Source organism: Melospiza melodia, unplaced genomic scaffold (assembly GCF_035770615.1).
Source record: "Melospiza melodia melodia isolate bMelMel2 unplaced genomic scaffold, bMelMel2.pri scaffold_37, whole genome shotgun sequence".
NCBI classification, from domain to species: domain Eukaryota; kingdom Metazoa; phylum Chordata; class Aves; order Passeriformes; family Passerellidae; genus Melospiza; species Melospiza melodia.
In genome coordinates this window covers 2,063,124-2,088,573 of record NW_026948690.1, presented here as the reverse complement: position 1 = coordinate 2,088,573, position 25,450 = coordinate 2,063,124, and the positions used below count along the sequence as shown (strand labels likewise).

Genomic DNA, 25,450 nt, shown 5'->3' with positions numbered 1-25,450 from the left:
TGCCTTTGAAACCCAGCGACCATGTGCTTTTCTTCCTTAGGGGAAAAAAACATCCATCTTGACCAGGTGCCCATGGCCAAAATTGGGAAACTGCCTCTGGAATTCCCTATATCCAAGGATAGCTCCCAGACAATAGCTGCCAGGACTGACAAGTCTGGCTGACCTTGGCTTCCTGAGGGCTGGCCCTCATCTGCTTCTGAAACACTTGGGCTCTGTGCTTTCCTTCCCAATAAAAAGAACTCTTCTTCCTGTCCAGGTGCTCATTGCCAAAACTGAGATTCCACCTCCAAAATGCCCAATGTCCAAGGATAGCCCCTAGATGAAAGGTGCCAAGAGAGACAGGTCTGGCTGCCCTTGGCCTAAGGTTGGCCACCCCTCATCTTCTTCCAAAACACTTGGACTTTTTACTTTTCTTTCCTATAGGAGAAAAACATCCATCTTGACCAGGTGCCCATGGCCAAATCTGCCATTCTACCTCTAAAACTCTGTACATCCAAGACTTGCTCCCAAGTTAAAAAGGTCTGGCTGCCCCTGGCCTCTTGGGAGCTGCCTCTCACCTGCTTTCCAAACACTGGGGCATAGTGTTTTCCTTCCTATGGCAATGAACAGTCCTTCATATCTGTGCAGAAATGACCAAAAATGGGATTCCACCTCCAAAATTCCCTATATCCAAGGGTTGCTTTCAGACAAAAGCTACCAGGACAGAGAGCTCTGGTTGGCCTAGGCCTCTGATGGCTGCCTTTCATCTGCCCCTCAAACACCGGTGTTCTGTGCTTTCCTTCCTATCAAAAGAACGATCCTTCTTCTATAGGTGTCCATGTCTGAAACTGGACCTCTAAAATTCTGTAGCAAAATCTGCCTGTACCATCAAGTCTGGCTGGCCTTGGCCTCTGGTGGCTGCCCCTGCAACACTGGGACTGGGTTCTTTCCTTCCCATGGGGATCACTGGACACTGTGGGGACCTCATGGAACCGAGGGGATCATTGTGGCACCACTGGAGCCCATAGGACCAAGGGGATCATTGTGGCACCAATGGAGCCCATGGAACCAAAGGGCCATGGTGACACAGCAAGCTTCGTGGAACCCAGAGACCATTATGACTCTGTGGGGCCTGATGGAACCATGGAGACCATTGTTACCCTTCAGGGCCTTGTGTCACCAAGGGGGCATTATGACACCTCAGGGCCTCATGGAAGCAAGGGACCATTGGGACACTGTGGGGCCCCATGGAACTGAGAGAACATGGACCAGGTCTGGCTGACTTGGCCTCCCAGGGGCCACCTGACAGGTCTGGCTGATGTTGGGATGTCAAAGGCTGCCTCTCATCAGCTCGTGGAACACTGGGGCTCTGTGCTTTCCTTGCTATGGAAAAGAACCATTCCTCTTTTCAGATATGCATTGCCAAAATTGATACTCTCCCTAAAAATTTCCTATGTGCAAGGGTATCTCTCAGAACAAAATCTGCCAGCACTGGCTGGCCTTGGCCTCTGGTGATCACCTCTCATCTGCCCCTGAAACACTGGGGCTCTGTTCCTTCATTCCTATGGAAAAGAACTGGCATTCTTGTCCAGGGACCATGGCCAAATTTAGAATTTGGCCTCCCAAATTCTGTATATCCAAGGATTGGTCCCAGACAAAAGTAGCCAGGACAGAGAGGTCAGGCTGGCCCTGTCCTCTGGTGATTTTCTTAGAGTAAAAGCTGAATGTTTTCATTTAAAAACACCTTGGAGAGGGCCCAGAGACCTCCTAAGGAGGGGTTTGGAGGCCTCGGGCACATGACCACTACATATGGACAAAGGAGCTCTGTGCTCTTGTGGCAGTTTTGCATCACAGAAGTGATGTTCTAAGAGAAGATGCTAGGAATGTCCTCCATGTCTGACAAAAAACCAATCAGTAATTAGCTTGGAGAATTGACAATCTGCTAAACTACTACGGAAACTGTACATGCCTCTGTGAAGACACATGTAAAGATGAAAAAACCGCTGGGGTTCAGCCGCAAGCCCTGGGCAGGGGGAGGAGAAGCCATCGGCCCCTGGCCATGCTGCTGCTGTGTTCTGGCCTGGCTGCTGAGATCCTGGCCCTCCCCCCAGCACAGCCCATTCTGACACAGCCCGAGCGCAGCCGCTGCAGAAACCTCCATCGTAAAACAGCTCCGGCCGCAAGCACCGAGTCTGGCCGGGGTCACGGAACCATCTGCAGGCTCCGGGTGAGATGTGAACTCTTTCAGTGCTTTCATCCTCCCTCGAGGGAGAGAAAAGGACAAAGTGCCGGCTCACAGAGGAGCAACATGACGACACCAAGGTCAGTGAAGAGGAAATCGAGTCCCTGATGGGAGGGATGAGGAGATGTCCTGATCTTGGGGCTGAAATCCTCTTGTAAAGCTATGGAGAAGTATGTAATTGATACATCAGACTCTCTTTTTCCCTATAAGGCATTGAAAAGTATGAGGAAACTACTTGTTCAGCAAAGTCTTCTATGGCAGCAGCTCTCTGGCCATAGAGAGAAACACAACTTTCCCAGGCATTGTTTTGGAAAAGCCTTTGGAGAAGATCAGAAAAAAGAAAAAATTCTTAGCTTGACTTGCTGCACCTGGTATTTTAAACAAGTTGAATGTGTTACGGAGATTTGTTTACCAAAGGGTGGGTTCTTAATTAGCCAATTGTGATGGTGTTTGGATTGGAGGATCAATTAGGTCAACTTGTAGCGAACTAGGGTATAAAAGTATGGGTTTGTTAATAAAGATTATTGATCCGCCTTCTGTGAATCATTGAGTCAATGTCTATTATTACCCAGCCGGGAGCCCTTAACGTGACAGGCCTCCATGCTAAAGTAAGCAAATGTTAAAATAGCTGTGATCCCATGAGAAGTCTGAACAGATAAAGAGAGAAGAGTGTTGAGACCCTATGCCCTCATGAAGAGAAGAAGTTCTCTGTATTTAGAGATGAAGATGATTTCAGAAATAGGTGAAGAGGACCTGCTCTTAAACGGCTCATCTTTAAAATAATACCCCATAAGCAGACATGGCCCATGAACACAGCTGTGGGAAAAGTTGTGGAAAAAATGAGAGGGACTTCACAATTGCAGATTTGATTGGCAGCTGCTATTCACTGAAATTGAGAGCAATGAGAGAATTATTTTCTTATGAAGAAGTCTCCATAGAATGAAAGAGAGACTCCTCTCCCCAAGAGAACTGAAGGAAGGCTCTTATACAAGTGGTAAACTGACTTAAACTTTTAGGATTTGTCTCATTACATTGTCAGTCACAAAGAAAAGGTTGTAGGGAGTGGAGAAGTATTCTAAGAGTTTTGAGCCCTTTTAAAGTTTTGAGCCCACTTTGCCTTCCTCCTAATTTGATTTCACAGCAGAAAATCAGTAAGAATATTCTAGTGAGTGCACAGGTAATTAGCCAACACTTAACCCACCACACTAATTGATGCATTGGCTAAGAAATCTCATATTAGTGATCCAAAACTACTACAGAGAACTTCGTGATGAACTGCATGAGAACAGAGGGAAATCAAGGCAGAGCCATGGTTTGTCAGGACTTGCTTGATCCTAATGAGCCCTGTGGTGCATTTGGAGCTGAGCCCTGGAAGTTCAGGGCCTGAGAAGAGATTGAACAAACCTTTCCAGGAGTCAAAGTCAGAGGAAACACCCAAAGTGTCTCAAAGCATGAATACGTCCCACTGAGGTCCATCCCCAACACAGGCTCCTCATGGACTCCTTGGAGGAGAGAATTGGAGGCCAGAATGGCACTAAATGCTCTCAGAGACTCAGTGTGGAAAGGAAAATCCAAAGTACCTTAAAAGCCCTGAGTATCTCAAATCATTGATGAGCCCCACTGAGTGTCAGTACAGAGCTCTCAAGGGACTCATTAAAGGAGAAAATTGGGGTCATGATTGCACAAACTTCTCATAGAGTTTGTATGAAAAGTGAAACACCAAATAACCCTGAAATAACTGACGTACCTTGAAGCATTAATGAGCCCACTGAGTGTTGTTACTGACAAAGCCCCTCCAGGGACTAATTACAGCATATAACCGGAGGCCATGATTGCAATAAACCTCCCAGAGACTCCAAGGCAAAAGCAAAACCCAAAGTCCTTTGAAAAACCTACAGGCCCTGGGAGCATTAAGGAGGCCCCAGGGCCATTCCTGAGCAAGGCTCCCCAGGGACTCCTTCTAGCAGATCCTTGAGGCCACTGGGATGTGGGCTAGGGGGGGATGCTGAGGGCAGGACAAGGGGCTGACAGTGCCCAGCCTGGCTGGGGCTGTGCCAGGAGGCCCCAGTGCCTCAGGACAAGGTGTCTCCTCACAGCCCTTGGTGGCACAGACCCTGCTGCTGTGCCCCAGGGCACCAAGACTTGGCTTCTCTTTGTCCCCACCTGTCATCACTGCCTGCAGTTCTCTGCTCTGCCTGGGGCCTGGAGACACATTCTCTGTCGTGTCCCTTAGTGGGACCCATTAAAAGTCCAAGAAAATTTGGAGTGTGATTCTGACTTGGAGTTCTGGAGAAATTTCTTCAGCTCCCTCTCAGGGACTGATGTTCAGGGCCTGAGCACAAAGCCCCAGAGGCTCATTAAAGTACTTGTGCTGTGTCTGTGCTGCTGAGCTGGGCGGCGCTCCTGGCAAAGAGGCAGCTCCTGGTAACCAAGAAGAGCTTCAAAAGCACATTTCTCTTGCTGAGCAGCTCTTCTGCCAGCCCAGCAGGGCTGGGGCACTGCCTGCAGCCACCCCAGGCACAGCACAGAGGCACAGAGAGCTTCAATCAGTCAGGGCTAGGAAGGTGCTGAGAAGTGCCTGGGGCAGAATCACTGCCAGCCCTTGGCACAAGGAACCTCTGGCTGCAGGACAATGCAGCTGCAGCTCCTGGAATGATCTCCTAAAGTTGGAATATCCCAATGCCTACAGACCCTGTGAGTACATTCTCTGATTGTCTCTTGTGCAGAGCAGCCAGGGGTGCCCAGGGCTGTCCTGCAGAGCAGGGTCCTGCAGCCCAGGGCGCTGTGCTGGGGTAGGGACTCTGCTGCCTGCCAGGGAACGCTCTCAGCCAGCCCTGGCAGCTGCTCCCAGCGCTGGGGGACATGATCTGGGTGGGAGGAGACAGCTGGTAATGCTTGGAAGTGTTCTCCTTGTGTGTTGAGGATGCTGCATTGTTCAGGACTGCTCCCAGCATGACATTTAACTGCAGAACATTTACAAGTAGGTTATACAGGGAGCACAGCAAGGCAGGGGCTGCATAAAAGGGAAAAATCCTGCTTTTTAAATCTACTACACTGGGTTGCCATGATAGAAAATAGCACATAGATATTAATCTGTCAGTTCAGGCTAAGAAAAATAAAAACATTTTTTTCTCAGACTTGAATAAAGCAGGCAATGCAGAAATCAGCACAGGACGGCTTAGAGGCTGCATCCGTGAGGCTTTTCCAGCCTCCTCAGGATTGCTCTGATGTTGCCATCAGAGCCTGCAGAGCCAGAGCTGCCCCTGGGCAGTGCCTGAGCTGGGAGGGGTCTGCAGAGCAGAGCTGAGCCCCCAGGGCTGGGCTGGGCTCTGGCAACACTGGCAGGGCCCAGCCCTGGGCACAGGGAAGCAGCTGCTGGCAGGGACAGCTCCAGGCTGCAGAGCCCTGGGCAGGCAGTGGGGGAAAAGTGCCCCCAGGCTGTGTTGGGATATTTAAAGTGCTCCCCAAACCCAACTATTCCATGATTACTTTTCTTACAGATCCCCATGCCAAGGCAGCGCAAATGTCCAACAGCAGCTCCATCAGCCACTTCCTCCTGCTGGCATTGGCAGACACGTGGCAGCTGCAGCTCCTGCACTTCTTCCTCTTGCTGGGCATCTCCCTGGCTGCCCTCCTGGGAAACGGCCTCATCATCAGCGCCGTAGCCTGCGGCCACCACCTGCACACACCCATGTTCTTCTTCCTGCTCAACCTGGCCCTCAGTGACCTGGGCTCCATCTGCACCACTGTCCCCAAAGCCATGCACAATTCACTCTGGGACACCAGGGACATCTCCTACACAGGATGTGCTGCACAGGTCTTCTTTTTTGTGTTCTGTGGTATAACAGATTATTTCCTCCTGACCATCATGTGCTACGACCGCTACGTGTCCATCTGCAAACCCCTGCAGTATGAGACCCTCCTGGACAGCAGAGCTTGTGCCCACATGGCAGCAGCTGCCTGGGCCAGTGGCTTTCTCTATTCACTGTTGCACACGGCCAATACATTTTCCCTGCCCCTGTGCCATGGCAATGCCCTGGACCAGTTCTTCTGTGAAATCCCCCAGATCCTCAAGCTCGCCTGCTCCAAATCCCACTTCAGGGAACTGGGGCTCCTTGTGTTTTCCATCTGTTTCGGTTTTGGTTGTTTTGTGTTCATTGTTTTCTCCTATGTGCAGATCTTCAGAGCTGTGCTGAGGATCCCCTCTGAGCAGGGACGGCACAAAGCCTTTTCCACCTGCCTCCCTCACCTGGCTGTGGTCTCTCTGTTCTTTTGCACTGCCATATTTGCTTACCTGAAGCCCCCCTCCATGTCCTCCCCATCCCTGGATCTGGCCCTGTCAGTTCTGTACTCGGTAGTGCCTCCAGCCCTGAATCCCCTTATTTACAGCATGAGGAATCAGGAGCTCAAGGCTGCAGTGTGCAGACTGATGACTGGATCCTTTCAAAAAAATTAAACTTCTGGCCAGTTTTTGCTAATCATTTGTAATAAAAGTCATTTTTGATACTTTGTGTTGGTTTCATTTTGGAGGTTCTTTCCTTTGTTTTACTTTTTTCATATTGTCCACAAAAAAATGTCATTGTTTGTGCCATTTCTCATTTTGTTTCTCTCCACCTTCCCTGTGGCCACAGACTGTGTCAATGAGGGGCTGCAATCTCAGTGGCTTTAAAGGAACTAAAGGATGTCCAGCAGAGTTTTCTGCAGAGATGCCCTTTTGTTGCCTTCTCTGGAGCTGCAGCAGCAATGTCTGTGTGCAGAGCTGGGGGCAGATCAGTGCTGGCGCAGCAGCTTTGCTCCCGCTGGCCGCACTATTCCTGATCCAGGCCAGGAGCCATTGGCCTCCTTGGCCACCTGGGCACACTGCTGTCTCATGTCTAGCCTGCTGTCCCTCAATCCCCGCAGGTTCCTTTTTGCCTGGCTGCTGTCCTGGAACTCTGTCTCCAGCCTGTAGCACTGGAGCCAAATATCAGGGCCTGGCACTTGGATTTGTTCAATCTCACCTTGTTGGATTTGTTCCCTGGATTCAGCCTGTCCAGGGCCCTGTGCAGAGCTCTCTTATGCTCCAGCAGATCAACACTCACCCAGCTTGGTGTCATTTGCAAAAATGTCCTTGTTTCCATGGGGCCCCTCAATGTCACAATGGCCTCTTGGTTACACCAGGCCCTGCACTGTCACACTGGTCTCCTTGGTTCCATGGGGCCCCAAAATGTGACAATGGACTCCTTGCTACCATGGGGCTTCAGAGTGTCACAGTGTTCTCGTTGGTGCTGCAGTTTCACAGTGGCCCCTTGGTTCCATGGGGCCCCAGAGTGTCACAATGGCCCCATGGTTACATGAGGTCCCACACTGTCACCATGGTCTCTGTGGTTCCTCAAGTCCCCTCAATATCACAATGGACTCCTTGTTTCCATGAGGCCACACAGTGGCCTCCTTGAGGCCTCATCGTGTCACAGTGGCCCCTTGGTTACACAGGATCCTGCAGGGTCACAATGTCCCCATGGTTCCATGAGGCCCTGCAGTGTCAGAACGGCCCCTTGGTTCCACTGAGCCCTGGAGTCTCCCAATGGTGTCCTTGGTTTTGCAGTGCAAAAATGGTGAAACTCCTTGGTTACACAAAGCCCTGCAATGTCACAATGGCCCCTGGGGTTCCACGAGGACCCAGAGTGTCACGGTGCACTCCCTGGGTCCATTTGGCCCCAGTGCACCACAGTGGACCCCTGGTTCTGTGGGGCTGCATGGTGTCACCAGGTCCTCTTAGTTCCGCAAGGCCCTGCAGTGTCACAATGGCCCCAGAGTGTCCCAGTCATCACAGAATGAGAGAATCAAATAGGCTGGAAAAGACCTTTGGGATCATCAAGTCCAACCAATGCCCTAATACTGCCTTGTCACCCAGACCATGCCACTAAGTCCCACTGGAGAGGGACAGTGACTCTTCCCCCTCCCCCCTAGCCAGCCCATTCCAATTCCCACTCACCCTTTCTGTGAAGAACTTCTTCCTATTGTCCAGCCTGAACCCCCTCTGCTGCAGCTTAAGGCTGTGTCTTCTTGTCCTGCCCTCCAGCAGATCCACACTCACATCCAGCTTTGTGCCATCTGCAATTTGTGCATGGTGGACTCGATCCCCTCACCCAGATCATCAGTGAAGATATTAAACAGGACTGGGCCCAACACAGATCCCTGGGGGACAGCACCAGTGGCTGGACACCAGCTGGATGCAGCACCATCCCCACCACTCTCTGGGCCCAGCCTCCAGCCAGCTCTTAAATCTCCCAGCGAGGAGGGAACCTGCCCAAGCTGTGGGCTGCAGCTTTTCCAGGGAATGCTGTCAGAGACAGAGTCAAAGGCTTTGCTGAATTCCAGGCACACAACATCCACAGCCTTTCCCACATCCACAGGTGGGTCACCCGGTCATAGAAGGAGACCAGGTTGGGCAGGAAGGACTTGGCACCACTAAATCCACGCTGGCTGTCTCTCATCCCTCAGCCATCCTGTGAGTGCCCTGTGATGGCATTGAAGGTGATCTGTTCCATAACCTCGCTGGGCACCCAGGTCAGGCTGACAGGCCTGGAGTTCCCCAGATCCTCCTTCCAGCCCTTCTTGGGCATGGGCTCACATTGGCACCTCCAGTCCTCTGGGACCTCCCCAGTGAGGCAGGACTGATGGTAAATGATGGAGAGCAGCTTGGGGAGCTCATCCATCAGCTCCCTCATCCCACTAGGAGGGATCCCATCTGACCCATACACCTGTGAGCATCTGAGTGTCTCAGCAGGTCATCAACTGCTTCCTCCTGGATTCCAGGGGGCTGTTCTGCTCCCTGTGCTCATCTACCAGCTTAGGAGAGCACTTGTCCTGAGGACAGCCTGTCCTAATATTGAAAATTAAAACAAGATATTAAGTAGCTTAGGCTTTTACTTATCTTCAGTTACTCTGTTATCAACTGCAATCAATAAAGTGTTGTCGTTCTTCTTCTCCCTCCTTTTGTTATGAACTTTTTAAAAAAACATTTTTTATTCTTCTTACAGAAGCCGCCAGGTTAAGTTCTAATTGAGCTTTCACCACCCAACTTTTGTTTCTGCATAACCTAACAATATCCTTAAATACTTCCTGAGTTGCTGGCCCTTTTTCCCTGAGTTCCCAGAAAAGATCCATGCCCTGCCAGGCCAGATATTTATCTCACTAGCTCATCTTTTGCCACACTGGGACAGGCTGCTCCTTCCCCTTAAAGATGATTTTCTTGAAATGTGTCCATCCTTCCTGGACTCCTTTGTTTTTAAGGGATGTTTCACTTAAAAAAATCAGTACCTGATTTGGTGCTCCCCAAATCTGCATCCTAAATAGGCCAAAGTCTGCCCTTCTTAATTCCAGTGCAGAAGTTTTGTTGCTGCCCCTCCTTCTTTCACAGAACATTGAAAACTTGATTATTTCATGGTCACTGTGCCCCAGGCAGCCTCCGAGCCCCACATCTGCCACCAGCCCTTCTCTGTTTGTGAACAGCAGGAGACAGAGTTTTCCTTGGCAGTGGGAGTGTTACCAAAACTTCAGTAAAAGAGAGAACTCCTTAGCACCAGTGTAGCATTAAGAAGCAGCATTCTTTATTCAGCTGGATGCACAAGGGATAGCTCCTCCCAAAGCTATGCAGGCTGAGTACAGGAAAGTTTCTCTTTATATTCTGTATTGTGCGCACATATTCATTGATTGTCCTGGACTAAACATACATATGATAATAATTTCTCCAAAATCATTAACATATTTCCCCTCCCCTTTACCCATGGGTTCTTCTGCCCTGGGAGTCTCTCTGGTGATCCTTGCTGATTGTGGACCCCAATGTTCCAGTGGGCCTGGCTGAGCTGGCAGGACACTGATGCTAGTGAGCTTCCAGTTCCCCTTCTCACACAATGGGCACTGTGTGGTTTCCATAGGCCTGGGGTTGTGGAGAACAAGCTCCAGGTATCAGCTCAGCTGGTGTAGACAATTTCTCATCTGGTAACAAGAGGTGACAGAGTGGGCTGTGACGTCACAGAGTGGGTTATGTGAGGTCATTGAGCAGCTATGACATCATAGGTCATCTCTGTGACATCACAGATCCAGCTGTGACATCACAGGGCAGACTATGACATCACAGACTCTGGTGTGACATCAGAGACCAGCTGTGTGACATTAGAGACTGGGCTGTGACATCACAGAGCAAGGTGTGACATCCCAGAGGGGCTGTGTGACATCCCAGCAGGGCTGCGTCAGGTCACTGGGTTGGTCACTCTGCTGCAGCTCCCCCCTCACAGTTTCTCCCAACAAGTCCAATGCTGTTCATGCCCAGCAGGGTCCCTGTCCCCCAGGATCCCCCCGGGCCACCTAGAGCCACAGCCTCCACCAAAGGATGTCCCACAGGATCCACCCCAGAGCCTGACAGGGGACAAGGGGCCAGAGCTGTATGACCAGGACATAAAGGACGGGGATTATCCAGGTCACTGTGGCCTGGTTTGGGTTCCCCAGGGCAGGAAAGATGTCTGGCAGTTGGAGCAGGGTCTAGGAAGGGCCTCCAAGGTGGGGCTGGAGCCCTTGGGCTGTGAGCAGAGGCTGAGGGAGCTGGGCTCCTCATCCCAGCCTGGCAGTGCCAGGGAGGAGGGGATGGAGAGCACAGAGCCAGGCTCTTCACAGGGGGCTGGTGGGAGACATGAGCCAATGGGTGGGAGGGGAAAGGAGAGATCCGCCAGGACAAGAGGAGATGAAATGAGTCAGGCTGGTTTTAGCATTTCCTCAACAGCAAAAGCAGCCTGACCTCCTTCTCCATCCACCACTGACAGCTTTGCAAATCAGGTATTGTTTGAGCTGTTTTGTCCCCACTCCAGGACGAGCATCCTGTTACAAGAACTTAATTGTGTTTATATCTATCACAGAATCACACTTATCTGAAATTAATTTTAGCTCGGAAATCATTTGTAGATGGTGGACTCATCAGACACTGCTGGGACATTGCACATAGCTCAGGGAGCAGTGTGATTGTTATGAAATTTTGTCCTGTTCAACCATGGTCCGTTGGCCATGAAGAAAAACTTTCTGTGCCTCTGAGTCTCACCAGTTCCTGACCCTGAAGGACACACACCTGATGAGTTGGGGTTCTCACAACAGTGGTGGCACCTGCATCTCCCTCCATACCCAGTGCAGAGCTGCCTTGTTCCAAAAAGTCCCTGGCAATGCAGGGATGAAGGACATGTGACAGGCTGTGGGGATCAGGGGCAGGGCACAGCCAGGGATTTGGGGTGGTTGTGAGCCCAGGACAGGACCCAGCCCTTGGCCTGGGTGAACCTCATCCCATTTTCCTGGGCCCATGGCTCCAGCCTGTCCAGATCCCTCTGCAGAGCTTGCTGCCCTCCAGCACAGCCACACTCCCACCCAGCTTGGGCTCACCTGTGAACTGACTGAGGGTGCCCTTGATGGCCTCATCCAGATCAGCAATAAAGGGATTTCACTGACCTGGCCCCAATTCTGAGCGCTGGGGACACCCCTGGATGTGACTCCATTCCTCATCTGCCCAGAGTGCCAGGGGTTGAATGTAGGAAATGGTGGGGAGAGGGTGAGGACAAAGTCTGTTTAAATGTCAGCCATGAAGGGTCTTGATTTTCATATCTGTTCGAACTGCATTAGGAGGTGTGGGGGGTCCATGTCAATTGGACATTGCTGATATCAATCTATAATTAGGAAAAGAAAAGTCAAAAGGACAAAAGAGTTCTCTCTGTATTGTTTTCAATACAGTATATTCACTTTGAATACACTTCTGAAATCTGACTAATTAGCCACAAAAGAATTGAAAACTTCAGTTACTCCCATGAGCTTTTCTTGTTTGGATGTTTTGAGCATATGTTTATGAGCTTTTCTCACTGAATTCCTGAACTGAAGAGCTCAAGAAAGAAGAGGCCTCTGGAGGAATAAAATTCATCAGCAACTCCCAAGTGGCTGAGGATCCATCCTCATCAGAGCAGCAATGAACAGAAATGGGCACTGTGGGGGCCTGAAAATATGTATTGTTATAACAACAACAAGAATACAACGACTGAAGTATAGTAGGAGTCCTTGTGAATATCTATATGTAGTGAGAGTCCTATGTATTGGATAGGTGGGTCCTAGTTGCCTTCATGAGCCACAGCTGCTGCCCAACCAAGGACCCCGCAGCTGTGGCTCATTTAGAGCAACAGGACCCACCTATCCAATACATAGGACTCTCACTACATATAGATATTCACAAGGACTCCTACTATACTTCAGTCGTTGTATTCTTGTTGTTGTTATAACAATACATATTTTCAGGCCCCCAAATTTCCCCCCTTTTCTTTTAACAATTATACAATTACAATATACATACAGTCCCAGCTCTCAGGCTGCCACAGCTCTCAGCTGTCTTTAAACACACACACAAATCCCTAGATGTTCCAAGGCTCTTTTCCTTAAAGGCCATATTCTTACAACTTTCTGCTGTTACAGCTCCTTAATTCAAAGGCCATATGATAGTCTAAAGTCCCAGCTCTCTGGCTGCCACAGCTCTCAGCTGTCCGGGGGATTCCATACCTTCTTTCGATGTTTGGCTGCGTGTTCTTCATCACGTCGGGGTCACCAATTGTTGTATTGTATTTCATATTTCTCTAGTCCCATACTCTTGTTATGATATTCTTAAAGTCCATACCTTCATGGCTGGTTTTCTACCACGCAGCTCCTCTCTGCTGTACTGCTCCTCATAGCTTCTCAGCGGCTCCAGCTGGGCTCTGGACCCACCCCCTTTTATCCCAGTTGCCTTCATGAGCCACAGCTGCTGCCCAACCAAGGACCCCGCAGCTGTAGCTCATCCAGAGCAACAGGACCCACCTATCCAATACATAGGACTCTCACTACATATAGATATTCACAAGGACTCCTACTATACTTCAGTCGTTGTATTCTTGTTGTTGTTATAACAATACATATATTCAGGCCCCCACAGGGCACAGCTTTGTGGCAGCCTCAGCTATGGCATGGGCCCTGGGCGTGGAGCAGGAGCAGCTCTTGAGGGCCCCAAGACCGCAGCTCTTGTGCTGCCCTGGGCAGATGGGATGGCAGCAGGGGCTGCAGAGCTCTCAGCACCCCAGCCTGAGGGCAAGCAGGGCAGCTAGGGAGCCTCCTTTGGTCTTGGCCAAGCACCTTCCCCCATGGCTGGGGCTGAGTGCTGTGGCAGCGGCAGCTGCTGCTGTGCCCTTGCCAGGGGCTGAGGCCGTGGGGCCAGTGCCCAGAGCAGCCTGGCCTGAGCAGAGCTGTGGGGCCAGAGCCGGCTGGGCTGGGCTGGGCTGGGGAGAGACCCTTGGTGCTGCCCAGAGCTCAGGGCAGCTGGCAGATCTTTCAAGGAGCTCGGCTGGGCTCCAAGAGCCTGGCCCAGAAACCATCAGTGTCCATCTTAGCCTGGCTGAGCGTGCAGGGGCAGGACTCAGGCCAGGCCTTGTGGGGCAGGGCCAGCACCTGTGCAAAGCATTGCAAACAGGCAAGTGGCCCAGAGAGGAGGCTGCTCTGTGCCCTTGGTGGCATGGACAGAGGAGGGAAGTGGCCCAGGACATTTGTCAGTGCCAGCCTCTGTCCCCATGTGTTGGCAGCCCTGGCTGCTGAGTCCAGCTTTGGCCTGGGCTGAGTTTGGCTGTGGCCCAGCTCCATCCTCCTGCGGGGCTCAGGGCTTGTTCCCGGCCATGGCCAGGCCTGGCTGCCTCTCTGCCGGCCCAGAGGCCGGCAGAGCCCAGGGCAGGGCTGTCTGTGCAGCCCCACAGGTGCCCCGGGCTCTGCACAGGGGCTGGGCCAGCACAGGGCCACAAAGGGGCCACGCAGCCGCTGCCAGGGCTGATAGCAAGGCCAGGCTCACACAAGCAATTGCTGAGCATGGCCCGCATTGGCCAGGCCTGACTGTGCCAAAGGCAGAGCTCAGCTGCCCTTGGGGGCTGCAGGAACACTCCAGAGCCCAAAGAGCCTCCATGGCTGTGCTGGAGACCAAGGCTGCAGGAGGGAAATGCAGGGCTGCTGCGGGATGGGGAGGGCATTGAATTCCAGCACACACCTCAGCTCTCTGATGATCCCGGCACCATGCTGGGCCCTGTTTCAGACTGGAGCAGAGGAGATGTTGATGGGACAGGAGCCCTGTGGGGCTGTCAGGGACCTGCAGCTTGCAAGGGGCTCTGCTCTCCCTCTGGTGCTCTGGGAGAGATCCAATCCCAGCTGGGCACCTCAGGGCACAAGTGGAACTGGGTGTTCATGGGCACAAAAGTGATGTCAGCCTGGATAGGGGCACAGGGGACACAGCTTTTATTACCTGTTAGTTTCATAATATACAAGCAAGTCTTTTTTATCTGGGTCATTTCAGTACTGTTAAGAAATGGCACAGTTTTCCCAGCAGGAACAGGAATTTCCTGGAGGTGTACAGATGGCAGGAGGAAAAATACTGATCTTGCCTTCTACTGGTGTGACCAATATTTTGTTTATTACTTCCTCTCCATTTTCCTTCAGGTGTTTTCAGCTCTTCTGTTGAAATGGCCATGTCTAAGGACATCTCTTCCTTTAAAGCAGGTGGATCTATATACTTCTACTGCTCTCTGATTTCCTCCTCTAGATGCTCTCTGGTCATTCAAGTGCCTCTCAACTAACTGGCTTCATGCTTTGACCTGGAAGAAATTGCCCAATATTTCTGAAGTTCAAATAAATATATAATAAATATCATCTCAATTGTGTTTTTATCTATCACAGAATTACCTTATGTCTTTGTCTAAAACTGTTCCTGTACAGAAATCCCTTGGGGATGGTGGACATGTCAGATGCTGCTGGGACATCACAGAGAGCTGAGGAAAGAGCTGTGATGGTTATTAAACTGTTCAAATATTCAACTTATGTTTGTTGGCAAGAAACCTTTCTGTGCCTCTGAGTGTCACCAGTCCCTGACCCCAAAGGACACAATCTGATGAGTTGTGGTTCCCACTGCAGGGGCTGCACTTGGACCTTGGCTCTGCACAGGAGAGCTCTTTGTCCCCTTTCTCTCTTTTCCTCCCTCTGGGCATGGGGGGAGCTCCTGACTTCAGCATGTGACACGTGTGTGCAAAGAGCAAATCTGGACAGAATTGGGGCAGGAAGGGTTTGGGGGGACCTTGGGATCTGTGCTGGGCACAGAAGGTGTTTTCCATTGCTCTGAGACTGTCTGCAATGGAAAGTGGATTTAATGTCCAGCAGAGCAATGACTTTGGCCTTTGATGGAGCTGTGCCTTCCCTTGGCTTTGTTGGCTGACATTAAACGAACATCCCTCTGTTTCTTGGGCAGCTCCTTCTCCAAGGAAAGCAGGTGGGAGTTGGAGCCACGGAGCTGAAAGCTGCAGGTGTGCAGCCTGGGCTGGAGGGAGCTCAGATTTGCACAAGGCTGCTCTGAGTGCCAGGGCTTGGGTGGGGAAAATGGTGGGGTGGGGGTAGGGACAGAGTGTGATTGATTGTCAGCCATGAAGGGTCTTGATTTTCATATCTATTCCAACTGCATAAGAAGCTACTTGGATTTAGTGTCAATAGGAGACTGCACAGACTGATTTATGAACAGGAAAAAGTCCCAAACAGGACCTAAAAAATGTTTTCTCACTGTCTTTTTAAATATAAGGCATTCACTTAGAACACACTACTGAAATCTATCAAATTACCACAAATATTTGAACACTTAAACCAAATCAACACTTAAATCAAACTCCAGGGGGTTGTGTTCTTAAAGTGTTCTGAATGTCAATGAGCCCTGGGACACTGAATTCCTGCACTCAAGAGCTGAAGGCTGATCAAGCCTCTGGAGCAGTGAAATTCAGCAGCAGCCTCCAAGGTGCTGAGGATGTCAGCAGCCCCCACTGAGGCCATCCCTGCCCAGAGACCATGGGGGAATGGGTAGACAAGGAGAGTGTCCCTGGGGCTGGGGCAGCACAACTCAGAGGCACCAGCGGCTCCAGCTGGGAAATGGAGTGTGGAATGTGTCTGGGAAAGCCCTGCCTGGGCTGGGCCAAGCAGGACAGACAAGCCCTGCTCCCATCCACTAAAAAACAACTCTCTCAATGAGATATTTAAATGAAATTACAATTGCTTGTGTACTCTGAGATGGACTCTCTAGAGAAATACCAACAAGAGATTCTCAGGAGCTCAAAACAACAAATCAGCCTTTACTGGCAACTTTAGAAAATCAGACAAGCTTTGCCAAAAGATTTATTATGACACTGTAGTGGTTTTTCGTTTGTTAATTTAAGATTTTTTAATCTTGAGATTTCTTAATTAATGTATTGATGAGTGTGGTGGGTTTTAGTTTCAGTTATTTATTTATGGGTTTACTTTTATTACTTTTTAAAACTCTTCTATGTCAAACTATGGCAGATATTTGATCAACAAAAAACACTTCTCAAAAACATTGACTTGGCCCATTCAAATTCACAGTCTAAGCCTGGTTAACTTAATGTTAATCAAAATTTGCAGGAGCACAGAAACAGAAGAAGACATAGAAAGAGAAAGACCAAAAAGATACAGAGAAGCACACAGACAGCTACCACCTCCTGGATTCCAGAAGTGTTCAGATGGAAATTCCAAGAGGAGGTAGGGTCAAGATGTGTGCATGCCTTGTGGTCAGCCTTCAATACCCCTTGGTTTTGCTGGACCCTTCCCGCAGGTGGGACTTGGGCTCATTTGGTCCCTCAGGAGCTGGGCTGGGGGCTGCAGAGGTGGCTGTGGAGCATTGCCTGTGCTGTGCCAGGGACTGGCAGCCACTGCTGGGGTGGGATAGAGGCTCTGGGGGGACTGGGGTTCCAGGGCAGGGCAGTGCTGGGGTTCCAGGGCAGGGCAAGGCTGGACCTGCCCCTTCCTCCCCCACACATGAAATGTTTTGAGCCAACAATCTCCTCCATTCTGTCACAACAGGGAATGTTGGAGGTGAAATCCCAATTCTGGCCATGGGCACCTGGCTGAGAAGGACAGCTCTTTTCCATAGGAAGGAAAGCACAGAATCTTGCCAAGTGTTTTGGGAACAGATGAGAGGTGACCCTCATGAAACCACTGCCAGCCAGACTTGTCCTGGCAATATTCCTATGGGAACAATCCCTGGATATAAGGAAATTTGGAGGTGAAACTCCAATTCTGGCCATCCTTGGAACAGAATATCAGATCTTTTTCATAGGAAGGAAAGCACGGAGCACCACTGTTTCAATAGCGGATGAGACCCTCAACATGCCAAGGTCAGCCTGACCTCTTGGGAGGTCAAACCAGCCAGACCTGTACTGTATTCCTTTGTTTTTATGGGGCTCTGAAGTGTCACAATGGTGCCTTGGTTCTGTGGGGCTCCACACTGCCACAATGGCTCCTTGATTACAAGAAGACCTGAAATGTCACAATGGACCCCTTGTTCGATGGGATCCCACAGTGTCACAGTGGCTCCCAAGTTTCACAATGGTCCCACTGATTCCAAGAGGCCTTGCAGTGTCACAATGTTCTCCATGGTTCCCCAGGCCCCACAATGTCACAGGACTCCTCTGTTCCATGAGCCCTGCAATGTCACAATGGACCTTTAGACCCTGGAGGTTTGCAGTGTCACAATGGTCTCATTTTGGCTGCACAGTCTCACAATGGTCCATTGATGACAGGAGGCCCTGCAATGTCACAACAGACCTTTGGCTCCATGCAGCCCTGCAGTGTCACAAAGGCCTCTTGGTTTCATCAGGCCCCACAGTATCAAAATAGTCCTCTTGATTTTGTGGTGACCCCCAGGGTCACAATGGTCTCACTGGTTCCATGAGGCCTCACAGTGTCACAATACTTTGCTTATTCCATGGATCCTCATAGTGTCACAATGATCTCCATGATTTCATGAGTCCCTTCAGTGTAACAATGATCTTCTTGGCTCCATGGTGCCCCACAGTGTCACAATGGCCCCTGGGTTCCATGAGGCTGTGAAGTGTCAAAATGGCCTCTCCATGATTACATAAGGACTTGCAATGTCACAATGGACTTTTGGCTCCATGGGGTCTTGCTGTATCAGAATGATCCCTACATTCCATGGAGCCACACAGAGTCAGCATGATCCCCTTGGTTCCATTAGCCCCAGCAATGTCACAGTGCTCTCTATGATTCCATGCCCCACGGCCCGATTGAGCCCCATTGAAGCTGGGACTACAACGCCCGTCATGCCCCGCGCTCAACAAAACCCCTGGGATCCGCCCCCCCTTTGTCCCTTAGGTGTCCTGCAGACCCTCCAGGATCCCTCAGTGCCCCCTCATCGCCAATTCGGGACGCCCCAAAAGCATCCCCGGACCCCCTGAGTGCTGCCAACCCCACAGATGCCCGGTACAGCCACTTCTGGGAATTCATCTCCTCTCATCCCCAGTGGCCCCAGAGCACCTCAGAACACAGTCCCGGGCCTAAAACTCCTGCCGTCCCCTGTGCCCTAAAGAGCCCGGTTAGCGCTCCCTGAGCTCCCCGCAAGTACTCCCGAACCGTTTACGTTTCCCTGAGGACCTCAAGTCGCAGCTCGGACGCAGAAGTGTCCCCGAAGAGCCTTCCCTGAACTCCAAACAAAGCGTTGGAGCCACTTCCGGGACTACGGCTCCCACCATGCTCCAGGGCGCATGTCCAACGGTGTTCTAGCCGGGACTTCATCTCCCGTCATGCCCTGCGCCCCACTGAGAGCCATTGCAGCTGCACTTTGAACTCCCATGATGCTCCACGCCCCGTTAAGACGTATTACACCCGCGCCTACAACTCCCATCACCGCCTGCGCCACAGAGAGCACCGTCAGAGCTCCCCAAGGGCCCGCCCGGACCCTGACGGCCCCAAATTCACCTCCCTGACCTCCAAGGGCCCACTGGACCCCCAAGTGCTGCCCCGGACCCCCAGCTGTCCCTCGGAATCCCTGAGTGCCCCTCCAAGTGCCCACCTGGCTCTCCCAAGTGTCCTCCAGACCCTCAAGTTCTCTCTGAATTCCCTCCCCAGACCCAGAACTGCCCCAAATGTGGCCCAGAAAGTTCTCCAGGGACCTCAAAGTGGCCCCTTTTGCACTGTCTGAGAAAAAGATAAAAAGATGACAAAAGGATTGAAAATAGGACTAATTAGCATAAAGAAGAAGAAGTCAATAGCCACCTGCTCAATGAATTAATGAAGGGAATTGTGTTACTTAGAACTAATGACCAATAAATTTTTTGCTTGCTAAAAAGGTATGGATTTTTTAATATAAACATTCAAATTTGGTAATACAAATATAGAATAATTCTTTTATATAATAAAATAAGAAAAGCAATTATCATTTTATTAATTCAGTACATTTTATTTTTAAAGGGAAATGCAGAGTTATTTTTATGTTTTGGGATGTCAGTCTGTAAGAGATGGTCCAAAGATCCCTCATCTGCCTCACAGCTGCCATCAAGGACTGAGACTGAGACCCTTCAAATTCTAACGCAGGGGTGCTGGCCTGACTGGAGAGGGATGTCTGCCATAGGAAGTGGGATGTTTCCCATAGGAACCAGTCCTGAAACAACGGGCCCCACTCACTGCTGGCACCGGTTTGTGCTGTTCAGAACTGCACTGTCTGTACCTGTTCCCAATGGATTTATTCTCCACTGTTCCCTCCATGTACTGCCTTGCTCCCCTCCTGTTGGTAGATTATGAAAGAGCCCTGAGTTAACCAAAGACAGATCTATTGGCCTGACCACAAGGATTTCATCTCTCTGTTGGCAGCTATTCCCCCCTCCTTTTCTCTGTCTCTCTATCCTTTATCTCCTTTCTAATGCTTGTGTTGTATCTGCTGTGGGCACTCAATAAAAGGTGCATTTGTTTTGGTTAACACTGAAAGTCCCCTGCTGTGTGTCTTTGCACCCTGAGATCAGTGAAACGAACCATCGTGACCCCCCTTGTACCAGGGGATCGTGGCACGGCCTGATGGGGTTGCTGCCCACAGCACGTGAACGTGATCTTCTTGGTGGCGACTGCACTGGTTCATCTGCTCTTGCTTTCTGGTCTGCCTATCCCAGAATTACCTGTGCCACCTGCTTTTCTTATATTGTGGTTCTCTGTAGTTCCTTCAATAGTCAGCCCTTCTTAAGTTCACTCTTGGAATAGGGGATTATCACCTCCCCATCATAGCGAGTGCATTCAAATGCACTTGAATGCAATTTGCCTGCATTCAAAATATGGCCCAAGAGTCTCTTGTGACACAGGGGGTGCTCATGAAACCATGGAGACCATTTTGAAACTTCAAGGCCTGATGGAACCAAAGGATCATTTTGGCACTTCTGAGCCTTGGAAGCAAAGGGACCACAGTGACACAGTGGGGCTCTGTGGAACCATGGGGCCGTGGTGACATTGTGGAGTGTCATTGAACCAACTGTCCATGGTGACACTGCAGGGCCTGATGGAATCATGGACACCATTGTGACACTACAGGGCGTCACGGAAGCAAGGGGCCATTGTCACACTCTGCGGCCTTTTGGGATCCAAGGGCACTTGGGATACCATGGAAATTATGGAAACTGTGGCACCACGAAACCAAGGAGACCATTGTGACCCTACAGGACCCCATGGAGCTAAGGATTCATGGAACAGTGCAGGACACATGGAACCGAGGGGACATTGTGAAGCTGTAGGACCAAAAGATCCCATTGTGACACTGTGGGCCCCCAGGGATCCAACCATCCATTTTGACATTGCAGGGCCTCATGGAATCCTGGAGACCACGGTGAAACTTTGAGGCCTTCTGAATTAAGTGGCCCTGCAGGACCTGATGGAAGCAATGAGACCCCATAGAACCAAGGGTCCATTGTGACCCTGTGGTACCAAGGTGTCGTGGGTTGACCCAGGCCAAATGCCAGGCATCCATGTGGGCTGCTCACTCACTCCCCTCTGCAGCTGGACAAAGAGAATTTAATAAAGGGTTCATGGGTTGAGATAAGGACTGGGCAAGATCACTCATCAAATACTGTCCTGGGAAAATCAGGCTTACCTTAGAGATGTGAAATTCATTTATTACTAACAAAGTCAGAACAGGAAAAAGGGGAAATAAATAAGCTACTCACCTCCCTCCAGCTCTTCCTCATACCCCAGCAGTGCAGGGAGACGGGGAATGGGGGTTATGGTCAGTTCATCACCCATGGCTTCTGCCCTTGCTCAGGGAGAGGAGTGGTTCCTCTGCTGCACCGTGGGTCCCTCCCAAGGGAGACAGTTCTGCAGGAGCTTCTCCAAGGTGAGTCCATTTCAGGGGCAACAGCCCTCTGCAAACTGCTGCAGTGTGAGTCCATGCCAGGGACAACAGTCCTTCCCAAACTGCTGCAGCATGGGTCACTCTTCCAGGGGTGCATTCCTCCAGGGACAGGCTGCTCCAGCCTGGGAGCAGGGCCTCTCTCTCCATGGCTCTCCTGCAGGGTGCCCTGGGTCTCCAGTGCCTGGAGCACCTCCTGTCCCTCTTTTGCACTGACCTTGATGTCTGCAGAATCTTCTTCTCACATGTTCTTCCTCTGCTCTTTTCCTACTGGAGTTAAAACTGCACCACAATCTCTATTTTGATTTCTTTTTAAATCTGTTATCGCAGTGGCATTACCACCATTTGTAACTGGCCCAGCCTTTGCCAGCAGCAGGTCCATCTTTGAAGCCACCAGGGATTGGCTGTGCCAGACATGGTGGAAGCTTCCAGCATCTTCTCACAGGAGCCATCCCCGTGCCCCCCTGTGAAATACAAAGCTGTGTTTCGTGTCAGGTACATACAGGCAATGTGTGTATTTGTGATATGTGTGGAAACCAACCATGGGACAGTTACAAAGACAAATTCTAATAATTACTGAGGAAAGTAAAGCATGGAAGAAGGCCTTTGAACCTATCTTTTGTTCGTAATGAACCTTTATAAGTGTTAAGTTCATTTAGGAGCATTTGAATTAAAGCTTTAAGGATGCTGCTTTTTTTCTGCTTGTAGCTAAGCTTTAAAGAATTTTGCAATAATAATCTTTTGAAGTATGATTTTACAATATTGCTTGTAGTAAGGATCTTTGAAACTATAGCTTTACAATATATAAGAAGAAACTTATATATAAGAATGCTTATCTCACACTTTTAAGAAAACAGTGAAAAGCAGCATGAGAAAGGAAGATGAACATCAACTCAAGGATTTATGGTTTTGACCAAGGGAAGCTGGACATCACTGTTATGAGGTTTATAGCCTCTGCAATTAAAAGATGGACCCACATCTGGAGTGCTAGACCTCACCATCTGGGAGATTTCTTCCTTCTTTTGGAAACTAAACCACCACCATCTGGGGATACTCCTTTCTGGGATACATCCTGAGGAAAACTAAATTACAATAGGTATGGAATTTGACAAAAAAATTGGGAATAGAAACTGCTGAGAAAGCTGATGAGAACCCCTATAAATACCTGTAAACCTCAACTATTGGTGTGTTGGAGGGAAAACTTCCCCCACTGTACCCATCGCTGTATTGCTCATACTTTACCATATTAATTAGTGACTTGATTGGTGCTTGAATATTGGCCCAGTAAAGCTCCTCATTTATAATACCCCTGTAGTGGGAGCTGGGAGAGAAGAAGGGGACGCTGTCCTGTCCCTCAGGGGAGGTGCGGCTCATTTGCTGACAGCTGGGGCCTCCCAGCTGAAAATTTTCAAACTCTGTTTTTCTGGGACACAACATTTTTCACAGGCTGATTCACGTTTGGTCAGGGGCTTTTCGCTGGGATTTGGGGTGCCTGACTCCCCTCATGTTCACCAGTGGCGTGGGGGATGTGGCTCCCAGAGGTGCTGCCTCTATCCACAAGCCCAGAGGGGATGGGGGTGATGTTGAGGAACAGAAAACAGGAACACTGGAATTTGAATTGTGGGGTGGGGTGGGGGTGTTGGAGAGCGAGCATCGCTCAGTTGTTCTGGGGAAAGAAGACGTGCAGATCCGGGATGGAGATCCCTGGGAAAGCTTCTCCTTCCCAGCCACCAGTGTGCACTGGTGGTTCTGGGGGGAGAGGGAAAAAGCGTTCGGTCACTCCTGCTGCCGAGGCACCGGCAGCACAGTGGGGGTCGGCTGTGAGAACAAAGACCCCGCCCTGCAGGCCAGGTCTGGGCTGTTTGGCCTGCCCACCACCAGGTTTGGGGGCTTTGATCCCCCTACTCAGGCCCAGGGCTCTGTTCTGTGGGCCTGGTCTGGGGTCCTTGGTCCGCCCACTCGGACTGGGGCCAGGGACTCTGTCCCACCCAGTGGTGCAAAAAAAAAAAAAAATGGTGGCCAGAGCTACCAGCTCAAAGTACTCGAAAGCCACAAGTCAGACTCAGCCCAAGTGATTCAATTAAGGACAGTGGCCAGAGCATTCCAGAAATTTTCTCAATATTGTTTGATAATTATCAATGCATTTTTTAAAATAGTTATTAGTGATTTTTCTTTAGCAGTTCTTTGTTTCAGGATTCTGCAAGTCTGTTTCAGGACCAAAAGGGATCATTCAGGGATGTCAAAGATCAACATCTCCAATGACTGGGATTGTACTGGGATACTACGGGGATCATACTGGGAGCAGCTGGGCCCATGCCGTGGTAGACTACGATCACATGGAGGGAGACTGGGATCATACTGGGATAATACTGGGATCACACTGGGATGGAGTAGGAGCCTGCAGGGGGAAATTGAGACCATATTGGGGACAGATGGGATATACTGGGAGTGACTGGGATCATTCTGAAGGTGACCAGGAGCAGCTCTGAGCAACTGGGATCGTGCAAGGAGCAACTGGGAGGAACTGGGAGTGACTGGGTGCATGATGGGCATGATTGGAAGCCACTGGGCTTACACTGGGATGAACTGGGGTCATGCTGGAGGTGACTGGGATCATACTGGCAGTGAGTGCCACTACACTGAGGCTGACTGGGAGTGGTTGTGAGCAAATGGGATCATGCTGGAAGGAACTGGGAGTGACTGGGAATGTGTTGGAAGGAACTGGGGTACGCTGGGAGAGACTGGAAGTGACTGGAACAAAAGTGAGGGTGAAAGGGAACAACTGGAACCATGTGGAGCACAACTGGTTCATACTGGCAGGGACTGGGAGCACACTGGGCTCATCTTTGGGTCATACTGGGAGGGACTGGACTAATACTGGGAGTGTCTGAGAGTGACTGGGAACACACCATGCACATCATCCCCCATACTGGGGGCGACTGGGAACAGCTGGGAGCAAGTGGCATCATACTGGGACTGACTGGATTGATCTAGCTGGAGGCAACTGGGACCATACTGGGAGCGATTGGAAGTTACTGGGATTATACTGGGACCATACTGGGTGTGCTGGCATGTGACAAGGATCATACTGGAGCTTCCTAGGCTCTTATTGGTATTGAAAGGGAGCAACTGGGATCACACTTTGGGCCCCTGGGAGCAACTGAGAGAAACTGGGATCATGCTGCAAGCAAACTGGAGGAACTGGGAATTACTGGATGCAGGCTGGAGGCAACTGGGATATGCTGGGCATGACTGAGAACATACTGGGATAACAAGCACCTTACTGGGATCACTGTGAGTGTCTGGGAAGAACCATGGACATGCTGAGGGCAACTGGGATGTACTGGGAGTGTTTGTAATCATACTGGAAATGACTGGGAACAAGAGGGACCATGCTGGGGAGAACTTGGACCATGGTAGGGGCAACTGGGAGTGAGTGGGAGTGACTGGGTCTACACTGGGGGCAACTGGGCATGACTGGGATCATGCTGGCAGGGACTGGGATCACATGGGGAGTGACTGGGACTATAGAAGGGACAACAGAGTTCAACTGGGATCACACTGGGAGGAACAGGGAGCAACTGGAACCATGCTGGGGGCAACTGGGATCATACTGGATCATACTTGGAGCAACTGGGACTGCACTGAGGGTGACTGGGAGTGGCTGTGAGCAACTGGCATCAGGCTGGAAGCAACTGAGGACAACTGGGACTAATTGGGAACCTGCTGGGAGTAATTGGAATATGCTGGGAGTAATTGAAACCACAGTGGGGGTAAATGGGAGCAACTGGAACCCCCTAGATGATAATGGGAGCAGCTGTGCCCATGCTGGAGTCATACTGACAGGCATCATACTGGGAGTGACTGGAAAAGTATTAGGAGTATCTGAGAGTGACTGGGATCCTACTGGAACCAGACTGGGAGTGACTGGAAAGGTGCTGGCTCTGACTGGAACTATGCTGGAGGTGACTGGGAGCAACTGGGCCCAC

The 25,450-nt window shown here is 50.5% G+C and overlaps 1 protein-coding gene across 1 annotated transcript; it reads left to right on the top strand.

Moving 5' to 3' along the window:
• Positions 1–5,945: 5,945 nt before the first annotated feature.
• Positions 5,946–7,172, top strand: LOC134434456 (olfactory receptor 14J1-like; the record flags this gene model as incomplete). The annotated part of the gene is made up of 2 exons (XM_063183112.1): positions 5,946–6,640; positions 7,124–7,172. Coding segments are annotated over 2 exons (744 nt in total), but the record flags the coding sequence as incomplete, so codon positions are not given.
• Positions 7,173–25,450: the final 18,278 nt, after the last annotated feature.